Source organism: Echeneis naucrates, chromosome 12 (assembly GCF_900963305.1).
Source record: "Echeneis naucrates chromosome 12, fEcheNa1.1, whole genome shotgun sequence".
Taxonomy (NCBI): Eukaryota; Metazoa; Chordata; class Actinopteri; order Carangiformes; family Echeneidae; genus Echeneis; species Echeneis naucrates.
Window position 1 is genome coordinate 3868879 of NC_042522.1, and position 13651 is coordinate 3882529.

At 45.2% G+C, this 13651-nt stretch overlaps 1 protein-coding gene across 1 annotated transcript in view; it reads right to left on the minus strand.

Annotated features, from left to right (window-relative positions):
- The window catches only part of ythdc2 (YTH domain containing 2), a 50339-nt gene that overhangs the window by 31925 nt on the left and 4763 nt on the right, over positions 1-13651 (minus strand). Inside the window, exons 2-8 of the mRNA XM_029515840.1 lie at positions 9749-9893; positions 9491-9581; positions 8715-8911; positions 3687-3889; positions 3431-3597; positions 2593-2695; positions 360-516 (exon numbers count right to left, since the gene is read on the minus strand). Of these exons, the coding sequence (XP_029371700.1) occupies positions 360-516; positions 2593-2695; positions 3431-3597; positions 3687-3889; positions 8715-8911; positions 9491-9581; positions 9749-9887 (1057 nt within the window). The 5' untranslated portion in view covers positions 9888-9893. The remainder of the gene's footprint in view (positions 1-359; positions 517-2592; positions 2696-3430; positions 3598-3686; positions 3890-8714; positions 8912-9490; positions 9582-9748; positions 9894-13651) is intronic.

The following is a 13651-nucleotide window of genomic DNA, read 5'->3' on the forward strand; positions in this document are numbered from 1 at the left end:
CTAACCACTGCACCACTGCAGCCATGCTGTAATGACATTCCTCCCTGCAATATTTGTCCTCTCTGTTAAATTCTTCAGGCAGTGTGAAAAGAGTTAATTGATATTGTAAATACATTTACCCACATACATATGTGCTCATTCTTGTTTATTTTTGCCATAAAAGCAGTAGGTAACCAGCATAAGCACAGGTGTGTTCTTTTTAAAGCACTGCACATCAGTAGATGGTGAACATCTTGTAATTCTCCTAATCATCTCAATAAAGCATCCTTTGAATCCATTGTTCATGGAGCATCCTTTGTTTGGCAGAGTGAAGTGTAGAAGCAAACCACAAAACTAGCCTTGCCTAATTAGGGACTTACGGTGAATAACAGGACAGGAGCCAAAGTACTGGAGGAACAGGTCTGTATCCAAAGCTGCACTGGACAGGATAAGCTTCAGTGAGGGGATCTTATGGAGCACATCCCGCATCTTAGTGAGCAGGAAGTCAGTCATCCCATCACGCTCGTGCACTTCATCCTGGTGCAACAGAGAGTGAAATTGGTGGCTGATATAGAGAAACTTTAATCTCAACCCTACTGCTGGGTGTAGTCTGAAGAATTCTGAAGAATTCTGAACAATTCATATTTACAGCTTCATGCAGGTGAACTTTATCGAACACAGTCGGTCTGGGTGACTTGGTTTAAATATAAAATCTCAGATTTTTTTCACACCAAACTGAACTCAGATATCAGACTCAGGTGTCAGACATCAGACAAAAAAGCATCAGGTAAAAATTGTCAAGTCTGAGAAAAACCTCTGTCATCGTCAGACAAAAATACATCACATTTCAGGAAAACAGCATCCGACCAAAAGTATTCAGTCTCAGAAAAACCTATGTCAAGTTTATGAAATACCAAGTCAGGTCTCAGCTGAAAAGGCCTCAGACCAAACGTCATAGCACAAAACATTGTCAAAAAAATGGCATCAGACCGAACGGCCTCAGACAAAACATTATCAGGGAAAAAACAGGCAGATATTGCCCAGCAGAGGGGTTCATGTGGCAGAGGCAAAGGCTCTGGCAGAAGGCCTATTTTACGTCTTCAACGTGCGGCCAATGATCAAGCGTGTTCTTAAGAATTTCAAGGACAATCAACAGGTAATGTGTAAATTCAAACGTTTTCTCAGAATGTGAACTCATACTATTCATACTTTAATAAGCAGTTTGACAGTAATGTATAAACAACTAGTGCTAACCATTTTAAGTTCCAGCCTGGTAGTAAAGGGCAGGCTTCGTGGTTCATTCAGTTTCCTCTCTCCACATTAGTATTGCTGTATAAACTGGTGACCTGAAATCCCCAATTTCCGAGGACAGTCCCCCGCTTAGGGTGCCCTGTCCCCGAAAATGTCCCTGATTTGAATGTGAGAGAAAAAATCCCCAGTTTTTACGGTAGCCAGTTAAACTAATGTAGTATCGTCACATAGCAGTATCCAGAAACAGAATGAATAGCAGAATTGTTTACTGTGGTTGCTGAGGCAACTGAGGATGAATAGTAAGCTATGGGACCTGCTGAACCAGCAGCACTACGTGTATTCAGATAGCTGAGTGGTTAGCATGCAGGCCTCTCATGGTAGATCCCGGTTCGAATCCAGATTGAATGTCTTTTCATGCAAGTCTCCTCTCCTCTATTTCCCTGTCTTTTAACTGTCAAATAAAGGTGTCTCGTGCATGAAAAAAAAAAAACATTTGGATCCATGGAGTTTAGATAGATAGATATCCTTTATAGAGCTTTTGCGTTTAAAAAGTGCAGATATTCCCAAGATATAGTCGTAAAATAGGCCTTCTGCCAGAGCCTTTGCCTATGCCTGTTTTTCCCCTGACAATTTTTTGTGTGATGCCGTTTCAGCTGATAAAGGGTTTTTTTTTTTATAAAGATGAGTCCTTTTTTTTTTTTTATGACAGTGATTTGTTTGAGGACGTTTGGTTTGATCCCGTTTCACCTTACAGTATTTTTTTCTGAAACTGTTAGGTCTGAGACCTGACTTGGTATTTCAGAAACTTGACATGGGTTTTTCTGAGACTGAATACTTTTAGTCGGAGGCTGTTTTCTTGAAATGTGATGCATTTTTGTCTGACGATGACAGAGGTTTTTCTCAGACTTGACAATTTTTAGCTTACTCCGATGCCTTTCGCCTGAGACCTGATGCTTTTTTGTCTGATGTCTCACACCTGTGTCTGATATCTGAGGATGTCCTAAAATTAATGCCGTACTTCTGGAATTTAAACAAATATTCCCCTTCGGATTAAATGTGGCAAAAGTGTAAAAAGTTCTTAATAAGCATTTTCTCATGAATCGCGATTGAGTCTGGCACAATAGGTGCCCAAGCTGAGTTGCCATACATTCCTGTCCAAGACCCAACCCAACCGTGCATTACTGCGCTTATGCGATTCGCATCAAGTCAAGCTCAGCCCACTCTGACCTACAGAGCACAAGGAGATTTTCATCAAAACAATGACAATGTCCTAAACTGCAAATTCTAACAAATCAAATGAATCAATTAAATCTATTTATCATCCAGCCCTAGAACATGGTTATTTGAAGTGTTGCTACTTACCACAATGACATGAGTGACAGTTGTCAAAGTAGTATCTCCAGCCATCAGTGTCCTGAGGAACACTCCAGTGGTGCAGAAGGTCAGCAGGGTCTTTGGGGAGACCCTGATATTTGAAAGTAAAGAGATATAAAAGTTACTTGAATATTAAACCAAGTGTTTTCCACAAAATCACAAATGTTAGACTGGATAATTTTCTCAAATTTCAAATGAATTCAAAAAGTGAGTTGAGTTCAAATGCAGGGGCACACCACGTGTAAAAAAAAAAAAAGAGGAAAAAAAAAGGAAAAAAAAATGACGATGTCAGATTAAAGTCAGTCTACATTTACACATAAAGAAATGAGATGGCGCAAAACAAACTTTTCCTTCATCATTAATTCATGTATGTTTGTCATCAGATGGCAGACTGTGGATATCATGAATCTTGGTCAAAGGAAGTCAAATCCAACACAATGACGTTTTACACTGGTTCAATTAGCTGATCAGCAAGTCCTTTGGGTTGATTTGTTTCTATGAGAATTGTCTGGCTCTAATATCCTTCTATGTCCTTCTATGTCCTATGGGGTAAAAGCTACAAATGTAAATAGGATATGAACACTGCTGTTTTTGGTATCTTTGTGGTGAACGTGCTTCATTACTGACAAAGACGTCAGCCAACTGAGACTGCACATCTCCAGTGAAAGTTGCTGACCTCATTGAATAGGCTACAGCTTGTTCTGGGGCCATTTCCTGTGGTAAAGGGGATTTTGAAAATTGTAACAGGGTGTAACAGGGCAAGGGAAACAAGGTCATTGGGGCGACAGGCAGCTACTAGCAGGTCTACTTTAAAGGTCTACCATACCTGCTTTCTAGTCTCATGTGGTAGCCCACAGTGTGGCCCACACTCTCTCCTCTTTCTGCTGCCACTCTCTCAGCGACAGAAATGGCAGCCAAGCGTCTGGGCTGAGTGCAGAAGATTCTGCAGGGTTCTCCAATTCTGCTGCACTCATCTAATAGGAATTGGGGAATCTGGACAACACACAATTACCAAAAAGATATGCGGACCATTACAGCCTAAATCTATATGGTTCTTGTTGAACTGTGAATGACACACCAACCTGTGTAGTCTTTCCTGAGCCAGTCTCTCCCACCACCAAAACCACCCTGTTTCCTTTGATGAGCTGGACGATTTCCTCCTGCCGCTCATGTACGGGGAGAGAGCATCGAAAATTGTCCAATTCTGACGGTCTCCTCTGCTGAGGCACCATGGGAACGCCATTGTTTAATCGCCCACTTGCCCTGTTCCTGTCAAAAATGTTGCCTGCGGGAAGAGTACGAAATCTACGTCACTTGAAATCAACACACCTGAATACTGTCACATGTAATTAACATGAGTGAAAGTTGTCAATTGGTACAGGCTAAAACAATGGGAAAGACAGCAGACTAAAAAGGGACAGACTGAATAATAACATGCAGTTGACAGACTCAAAACACCAGAATGACAAAAACAGGACAGATAACCAGATAGTAAGGTTGGAGGGGGGGATTATTATTATTTATGTGTTGTTTTTTTTTTTTTCCAAATCAATGCTTGTATGTATCTTGAAAAAATATTTCTCCATCCATCTATGCATTCATCTTCATCCGCTTGTCCAAAGTCAGGTTGTGGGGGTAGTAACTTCAGCAGGGAGCCCGAGACTTTCCTTTCCCCGGCTACATCGACCAGCTCTGACTGGGGGATCCCAAGGCATTCCCAGGATAGAGTAGAGATATATCTCCACCTGGTCCTCGGTCTCCTCCCAGCTGGATGTGCCTGGAACACCTCCCAAGGGAGAAGCCCAGCGGGCATCCTAACCAGACGCCCGAACCACCTCAACTGGCTCCTCTCAATGCAAAGGAGCAGTGGCTCTACTCTGAGCTCCTCTTGGATGACCGAGCGCCTCACCCTAGCTCTAAGGGGGAAGCCAGCTACCCTTCTGAGGAAGCTCATTTTGGTCGCTTGTACCTGCGATCTCCTTCTTTCGGTCGTGATCCAGTTCTCATGACCATAGCTGAAGGTAGGAACAAAAACTGACCTGAAGATCAGTTGGATCTCCAATGGCAAATTGGTCTCAGGTGAGGGGCCAGTCAAAGAATGGTCCACAAAGACCCCATGAACAACAGAAGAAGGAACAAGAGGACCCTGCCCGGAGGAAGCCTGGGGCCCCCGTCTGGAGCCAGGCCCAGATGGGCAGCCCGTACACGAGTGCCTGGTGGTCGGGTCTGCCACGGGGCCCGACCAGGCTAAGCCCGAAGAAGCCAAGGGGATAATGTCCCCCCCATGAACCCACCATCCGCAGGGAAGACAGATGGGGTCAGGTGCGCTGCCAAATGGGTGGCGGTGGAAGTGGGGCCCGGGTGGCATATACTGGCCCTGGGGACGTGGAACGTCAACTCACTGTGGGGGAAGGAGCCAGAGCTGGTGCAGGAGGTGGAGCCCAATCAGTGGGATTGAAAGCCTATAACAGCTTTGTAAGATGGGCCTTATGGTTGTACCAAATGGATGGTAAAAAATAACAAATGTAAGTCCTTTGTATTGTGTTTAAATTTTTAGTTAAGCTACCAAACAAAGGGCTAAACGTAAGTGACCCTGATGAATACAATGCTCCTGGCTCCTTCTGGTGTGGTGCCAGTTGGGTGGCAGTGAAGGTGGGCGGCCTCGACAACCCAGACCTGGGTGAGAGAGGCTGGCTCTGGGGACATGGAATATTACCTCGCTAGGGGGTAAGGAGCCGGAGCTTCTGTGGGAGGTGGAGTGCTACCAGTTGGATCTGGTGGGGCTTACTTCTACACACAGCCTTGGCTCTGGATCCCTACTCCTGGAGAGGGGTTGGACTCTATTCTTCTCTGGAGTTGCTCATGGGGTGAGGCGCCGAGTGGGTGTGGGGATACTCACAAGCCCCCAGTTGTACGCCACTACGTTGGAGTTTTCCCCAGTGGACGAGAGGGTCGCCTCCCTACGCGTCAGGGTAGTGGGGGGGGGAACTCTGACTGTTGTTTGTGCATATGCACCAAACAGCATTTCGGAGCATTTGGCCATCTTGGAGACCCTGAATTGGATCTTGTATGGGGGTCCGGTGGGGGACTCAATAGTACTATTGGGGGACTTCAACGCGCACATGGGTAATGATGGAGACACCTGGAGGGGCGTGATTGGGAGGAACGGCCTTCCTGATCTGTTGTTGGACTTCTGTGCTAACTGTACAAAAGACCCTCCCTCTGCATGTGTTTTTCATAGTTTCGCCAACTGTAAATTCCTACACTGCTCAGGTCCTTAAATGCATCATATGCGCTCAGCTCAGTGCAGAGAAAAAAAACATCGTCTGAACACCATAACAACAGTGTGCGTCCATAGAGCAGTGAGTGATAAGTTTTTTCTTGTGTTACACTTTGTGAATGTTTATGTTCACCTATATAAGTCTGTTTTGAAGACTTTACAGTAGTTTTTGCCATCGGGTTGTTTTGTGTGATGCGCAATCAGCCGCTAAAGAGCAACGTGGAGCTAGCTGCTAACTAGTGATAGCCTGAGAGGTTTAAGTGGCTATAGTGCTTATTTCTGTTGTTTATACATTACATACTGGATGTTAACGGATTAATGACAGTTTGTATCCATCTTATGTTTCATCCAAGCCTGCAGATTAATGCTTATTCTGTTTTCTTTGATAAATGCTGTCTGTAAATCCATAACTAATATTGAGCTGTATTTTCAGTTGTTATCTGAAGATATCTACCTCAGTATATTTTTATGTCTAATTTGTCCTTTATTTCTAATCTATTTGCATTACTGTGCTTGTATTTCAGAAACCACACACACACACACACACACACACACTCTCTCATACTAACTCAGATAAACAGCTTGAACTTTATTAAAGGACTCTGCTTCTTCTTCATGCACCCTGAACATTCAAACCGTGTCCTGACCCGACACTGAAGCGATTGCTACCACCTAAGATCCAGTACAGTCAGTCTGTCATACACTAACCATGGAATGTCCATAATTAACACCATGTTCACGCATTAGGATGCTCATAAGTGTACTTGGTACCCTAAGCCAAAGGTCAATGATCGATTTTGTGATCATGTCATCTGATCTGAGGCCGCATGTGTTGGACACTCGGGTGAAGAGAGGGACGGAGCTGTCAACTGATCACCACCTGGTGGTGAGTTGGGGTAGGTGGCCGCCAAAAACTCAGGACAGACTCAGGACAAACCTGGCAAGCCCTAACATGTAGTGCGGGTGAACTGGGAACGTCTCGAGGAGGCCTCTGTCCAGCAGACCTTCAACTCCCACCTCCGGCGGAGCATTTCCAGCATCCCTGTGAAGGTTGGGGACATTGAACCTGAGTGATCAATGTTCCGCCCTCAAGGGGCAGTAACCCTCGGAGACCGTGGTGGACGCCGGTGGACAGGGAAGCTGTCCAACTGAAGAAGGAGGCCTTCCGGGATATGTTAGCCGGGGGGACTCCTGAGGCAGTTGGAGGGTACCGACAGGTTCAAAGGGCTGCAGCCTCAGTGGTGAGGGAGGCAAAGCAGCGGGTGTGGAAGGAGGTTGGAGAACGCATGGCAAAGGACTTTCGAGAGGCACCAAGGTGTTTCTGGAAAACCGTTCGGCATCTCTGGAGGGGAAAGCGAGGGAACATCCATGCCATCAATGGCAAGGATGGTTCACTGTTGACCTCGACTGAGGAAGTAGTCGGAAGGTGGAAAGAACACTTTGAGGAACTCCTGAATCCAACTTGCACGTCCTCTAGGATGGAGACAGGGCTGGAGGATGGTGGAGGATCAGCGTTGATCTCCCGGGAGGAGGTCACTGAGGTAGTTGAACAACTCCACAGTGGCAAAGCCCCAGGGATTGATGAGATCCGTTCAGAAATGTTGAAGGCCCTGGGTGTTGAGGGGCTGTCGTGGTTGACACGCCTTTTCAATATTGCACGGAAGTCTGGAACAGTAACAAAGGAGTGGCAGACCAGGGTGGTGGTTCCCTTGTTTAAAAAAGGGGACCAGAGGATGTGTGCCAATTACCCAGGCATCACACTCCTCAGCCTCCCTGGGAAAGTCTACTCCAAGGTGCTGGAAAGGAGGGTCCGGCCGTTTGTCAAACCTCAGATTGAAGAGGAGCAATGCGGATTCCGTCCTGGTTGTGGAACAAAGGACCAGATATTTACTCTTGCACGTATCCTGGAGGGGGCCTGGGAGTATGCCTATCCATGAAAGAACAAGATCATGGGTATAAGTGGCCAAAATGGGTTTCCTCAAGAGGGTGGCTGGAGTCTCCCTTAGAGATAGGGTGAGAAGTTCGGCCATACAAGAGGGACTCGGAGTAGAACCGCTGCTCCTTCACATGGAAAGGAGCCAGTTGAGGTGGTTTGGGCATCTGATACGGATGCCACCGGCACGCCTTCCAAGGGACATGTTCCTGGCATGTACAGCAGGGAGGAGGCCACGGGGCAGGCCGAGGATTAGGTGGGGAGATTATATCTCCACACTGGCCTGGGAGCGCCTTGAGATCCCCCAGTCAGAGCTGGCCAATGTGGCTGGGGTAAAGGAAGTGTGGGGTCATCTTCTAGAGCAGCTACCTCCGCGACCCCGGATAAGCAGATGAAGATGAAGAAGACTAATGTGTTAACCATGCTGCTAACCTGGTAGACTAATCTGTTACTCTAAACATAATAACCATCCATCCATCCATTTTCTACCGCTTTTCCGTTTCCGGGTTGCGGGGATGCTGGACCCAATCTGAGCAAACGCTCCGGGCGAGAGGTGGGATACACCCTGGACAGGTTGCTGGTCCATCACAGGGCCAACACACAAAGACAAACAGAGATGAACAACCCCTCACGCTTGTATTTAGACCTACGGACAATTTAGCGTCACCAGTTATGGTGACGGTGGGAAAATATCCATGTAGGCACGGAACTCCGCACAGAATGCACCCAGGCCGGGAACCAAACCTGCAACCTTATTGTGGGGCGACAGCCGTGCTACCCCATAATGCCATTTTAATAATCTGTTAGACTGATAAATTAAACTAGCCATGCTGCTAAACTCAGAGACAAACCTGTTAAGACTATTGTGATTACTAACCTGTTTATTAAGTGACTCACCACGTTCTGCAGTGACAGACAGGCCGCTCATGCTGTTGGACAACATATCTGTGCGATCCTTGTTACTAATTGAAAACCTCTGAAGCAGGCTGCGGATGAAATACATAGAATTGTGGGAGATGGTGAGGGGCATGTTGGCCCGAGGTTTGTCTGACCCATCCTTCTTCCTGATTGTGATGAAGCGATTTGGTCCTTTCCTTAGAGAGACAGAGAAATGCCTGCCATTATCAATTTTAATAAATTCACCAGAGTGTATTTTAATCACGTTTTACAGCCAGAGTTTAAAAAAAAAACTATTGGTGTAAATAGCAGGGATATTTTCCTGTTTTCTTTTTAGTTTTAACTCTGTTTTCACAATTTTCATTGTGTTGTGGTGGTACAGTTCTCAAATAAACTCTTTGACCATTATTGAATGCTTTAGTTTTGTTTAATTAAAAAAAATAATCAAGCAAACTCATAATCTAAGGGGAAAATGTAATCTGTTTGTATGACTTTTGCCTTAACAAATTCAATACTATACTGTGGTCTAAATAAACAAGTCAGCATCTGCATGTTTAAGGAAGTGGCGACTGCATTGAGTAAAAAGCTTACAGAGGTGCTCACTCAGGTGATTGTGTTTCTGAATAATAAACAGTTGTCTTTACTATCAGTCTGTAGCCCTCGAGGCGCTACAGAACAAACAACTTTTACATTGAGAGAAGCTCCTGCTGTTGGAGGCTTGTCATTTTCGAGTCTACCTTGTTCCTGACACCTTATGAACACAGATGCACTCTTACCCGTTGCTCTTAGAAATGTAATTCAGGGACTGTGCCATTTGATGGATGAAGGCTCTCTCAGTACTGGACAGGGAGGAGGGAAATTCCATTTCTGCTGAGTCCATGAGAGGAAAGGTTAAATATCTTGACACTTTACAATATTCCACTGTCATACCTCTCATTTCAAACTGGGACAACTGCTGACCATGGTCACGTGTTTAACAAAATGTTGTGGATTACAAAGAGTGTCTCGTGTATGAAATAATAAACAGCTAATACCTCTTTGGTCACTGTAGCGAAACCTCTCCAAAGAGAGGCTGACAGCAATCTTCACCTCTTCATCAACATGGATTTCTTTGTGGTGGCTGGAGTTCAAGCAGCTCTTTGCTGCTTTTTGTGAAGCACCAGTAGCCAACATAACGTACTGCAACAAAATAACATGAGATGTTATAAAATGTCTGATCAAACATGAGAGGTCACAGTTCAATGTTATAACTAAGAACAACACTGTCAGGGAGGAAAAAAAACAAGAAATAACTTTGCTGAGTGCTGTTCACATCCTTTGTTTACAAATAAAGTAATAACTATTAAATACTCATCAAAGTTTAGTTTAATTATTTTCATTTGCATGTTTGCACATGGAACAAAATTTGTCCTAAGATCAAAAGCTTTAGCGCTGGGCAGTCTCTTGAACAGGTTGCAAAGTGCAGCAATCACCATCAAAGTGAAAGGGTTGACATGGTAGGATGTAGGTTTCTCAGTCTTAAGTATGTTTAACTACATTTGGGGAATACTGATGTTGACAATGGTTCATTTAGAACCATTGTCAACTATTTTGTAGGACTTGAGAGTAACAAGTCACCTCAGTGAGTGATTTGTTCTTTTTACCGTGGTCTGTGCATGTGCGCCACAGGCACATATTCATTCACGAATGGGTCCATCTGCTGCATATACTCAGTGTAGGAATAACTGATTTGTTCACAACTCATAAAATAGGGTCTTTGGGTCTGAGTCTCTTGTTCACATCATATGACTGCTGCACATTCTCAGTGTAGGCACGACTGATTCGTTCACAACTCAAAGTACAGGTCTTCAGGTCCTGAATCTCTCATTCACTTGTCCCATGTTGTCTGCTGTGCAGGATCCGTGTAGAAATTAGTGATTTGTTCACGACTCATAATTAGGGCTGTTGCTATCGATTAATTTAGTAATCAAGTATTCTATTGAAAATTCCATCTGCTAATCAAGTAATCAGATAAAACATATTTTTGTTTAGTTAAAGGGTAATTATAAATATACATGAGAAAATATGACATTTCACTTAATCATGAACTATTGCTTTCCCTTTTTAGACAATCAACATTTATCTTTATCATCGCTTTTGTCGACGTCACGTCTTTCCTCCATAGAGACAGAGCACATCTAAGCCCAGCCCACAACCGAGGGAGAAACAATCAAGAGCTCTCCATTGACTTTGTATTGTGTGAAGGTGCCTCTTGTCACTCTCTGTGTGCCAGCAAACATAAACAAATGCCCAGAAGCTGCTGTGTGGTTGGGCACACTAATAACAGAGTAAAGAACTGTGATCTAAGTTTTTATAAGCTGCCGAACACAAAAAATTTGCCTTTAAGACGGGGGAAGTGAATCCAGGCAGTAAGACGAGAGGCGCCGCCGTCAGCTACACATCAGCCTTGAAGGCTGGGCAGTGAAAATCAAACAATTCAAAGAATTTCCTCTGCCTCAAGAAATCATTTATCATTTTTGTAATTGAGTTACTCAAATTATTTGAGGAATCTTTTAAGCCCTACTCATAATTATGGGTCTTTGAGTCTTTTGTTCATTATTCAAATGGTTACAGCAGTAACATGACCAATCCTGTAATTACTGGTGAGGAGAGCTATCTGACGTTAGCAAAAAAGTTAACATTAGCTATGTAGCTATGCGATGGATGTTTAATTTACTTTTCCATTGGAACAAATTCATACACTACACGTCTTCAGTGACCAGGTAGGCTAAAGCAAATAACAGTCATAGCATAAGCATTTTTGTAATGATAAGTGGAGCACTCTCCTCCTGGAGGAGACTTCAGTAGGCTATGGCCCGAAAAGGTGCTCAATAGTTTAACAAAAGCAAACTTGTGTATTATATGCCAACTGAAGTACTCTGAATACTCCAAACAGCCAAACCACCAAGCAGTGGTTTGTTGTTGGACTTCTGTGCTAGTCATGGATTGTCCTTAACAAACACCATGTTCAAGCATAAAGATGCTCATAAGTGTACTACACCCTAGGCCAAAGGTCAATGATCGATTTTGTGACCATGTCATCTGAGGCCGCATGTGTTGGACACTTGGGTGAAGAGAGGGACGGAGCTGTCAACTGAATTGGGTTAGGTGGCAGGGGAAGTCTCAGGACAAACCTAGCAAGGCCAAACATGTAGTGCGGGTGAACTGGGAACGTCTTGAGGAGGCCTCTGTCCAGCAGACGTTCAACTCCCACCTCCGGTGGAGCTTTTCTAGCATCACTGTGGAAGTTGGGGACATTGAACTTGAGTGTTCGATGTTCAAAACTTCTATTGCCGAAGCTGCCGCAGAGAGCTGTGGCCTCAAGGCTCTGGGTACCTCAAGGGGCGGTAACCCACCAGTGGACAGGGATGCCGTCCAACTGAAGAAGGAGGTCTTCCGGGATATGTTAGCTCGGGGGACTCCTGAGGCAGTTGCAGGGTACCAACAGGCCCAAAGGGCTGCAGCCTCAGCAGTGAGGGAGGCAAAGCAGCGGGTGTGGGAGGAGTTTGGAGAACACATGGATACAGACTTTTGGGAGGCACCAAGGTGTTTCTGGAAAACCGTTCGGCATCTCAGGAAGGAAAAGCATTTTATGGCAAGGATGGGTCACTGTTGACCTTGACTGAAGAGTTAGTCAGAAGGTGGAAAGCGCACTTTGAGGAATTCCTGAATGCAACTTGCACGTCCTCTAGGGTGGAGACAGAGCTGGAGGATGATGATGATGGCGTTTCCCTTGTTTAAGAAAGGGGACCAGAGGATATGTGCCAATTACCGGGGCATCACACTCCTCAGCCTCCCTGGGAAAGTCTACTCCAAGGTGCTGGAAAGGAGGGTCCCACCGATTGCTGAACCTCAGATTGAAGAGGAGCAATGCGGATTCCATCCTGGTCGTGGAAGCATGGACCAGATCTTTACTCTTGCACGTATCCTGGATGGGGCCTGGGAGTATATCTATCCAGTCTACATGTGATTTGTGGACTTGGAGAAGGCGTACAACCAGGTTCCCCGGGATATGTTGTGGGAGGTGCTGCGGGAGTATGGGATGAGGGGGTCTCTGTTGAGGGCCATCCAATCTCTGTATTCCTAAAACGAGAGCTGTGTCCGGGTTCTCGGCAATAAGTCGGACTTGTTTCAGGTGGGGGTTGGCCTCCGCCAGGGCTGCGCTTTGTCACCAATTCTGTTTGTGATTTTCATGGACAGGATATCGAGGCGTAGTCATGGGGGAGGAGGGCTGCAGTTCAAGGAGCTGGGGTTTAGATCCCTGCTTTTTGCAGATGATGTGGTCCTATTGGCTCCATTGGTCTGTGACCTCCAGTGCTCACTGGACAGGTTCGCAGCCGAGTGTGAAGCGGCTGGGATGAGGATCAGCACCTCTAAATTGGTTCTTAACAGGAAACCAGTGGCATGTGTACTCCGGGTGGGAAATGAGTCCTATCTCGGGGTCTTGTTCACGAGCGAGGGTAAGATGGAGCATGAGATTGGCTGGAGAATCGGAGCAGCAGGGACGGTGTTGCATTAATTCTACCGCACTGTTGTGATGAAGAGGGAGCTGAGCCAGAAGGCAAAGCTCTCCATCTACTGGTCAGTTTTTGTTCCTACCCTCATCATGGTGGTCTTCAAGACACACCTTACATCAAAAACAAACAAAAGGATTTCACAAGTTAAAATCACAAGAATACCTGGGGATTAATTTATAAAACTGCGCGTAGGATCGTGACTAAAGGTGTGCATATGCCATAAAGCCAAAGTTTGCATTCACTAGAAAATATTCAGATTTATAAAACGCACATTTCACAGACTGACTACAAGTCTGCACACCTGTATTGGCCTCATCTCAGGCCCTGTACACGCCCATTTTTAACCATAAATGGTAAATGATCATCATGTAAACGGTCATA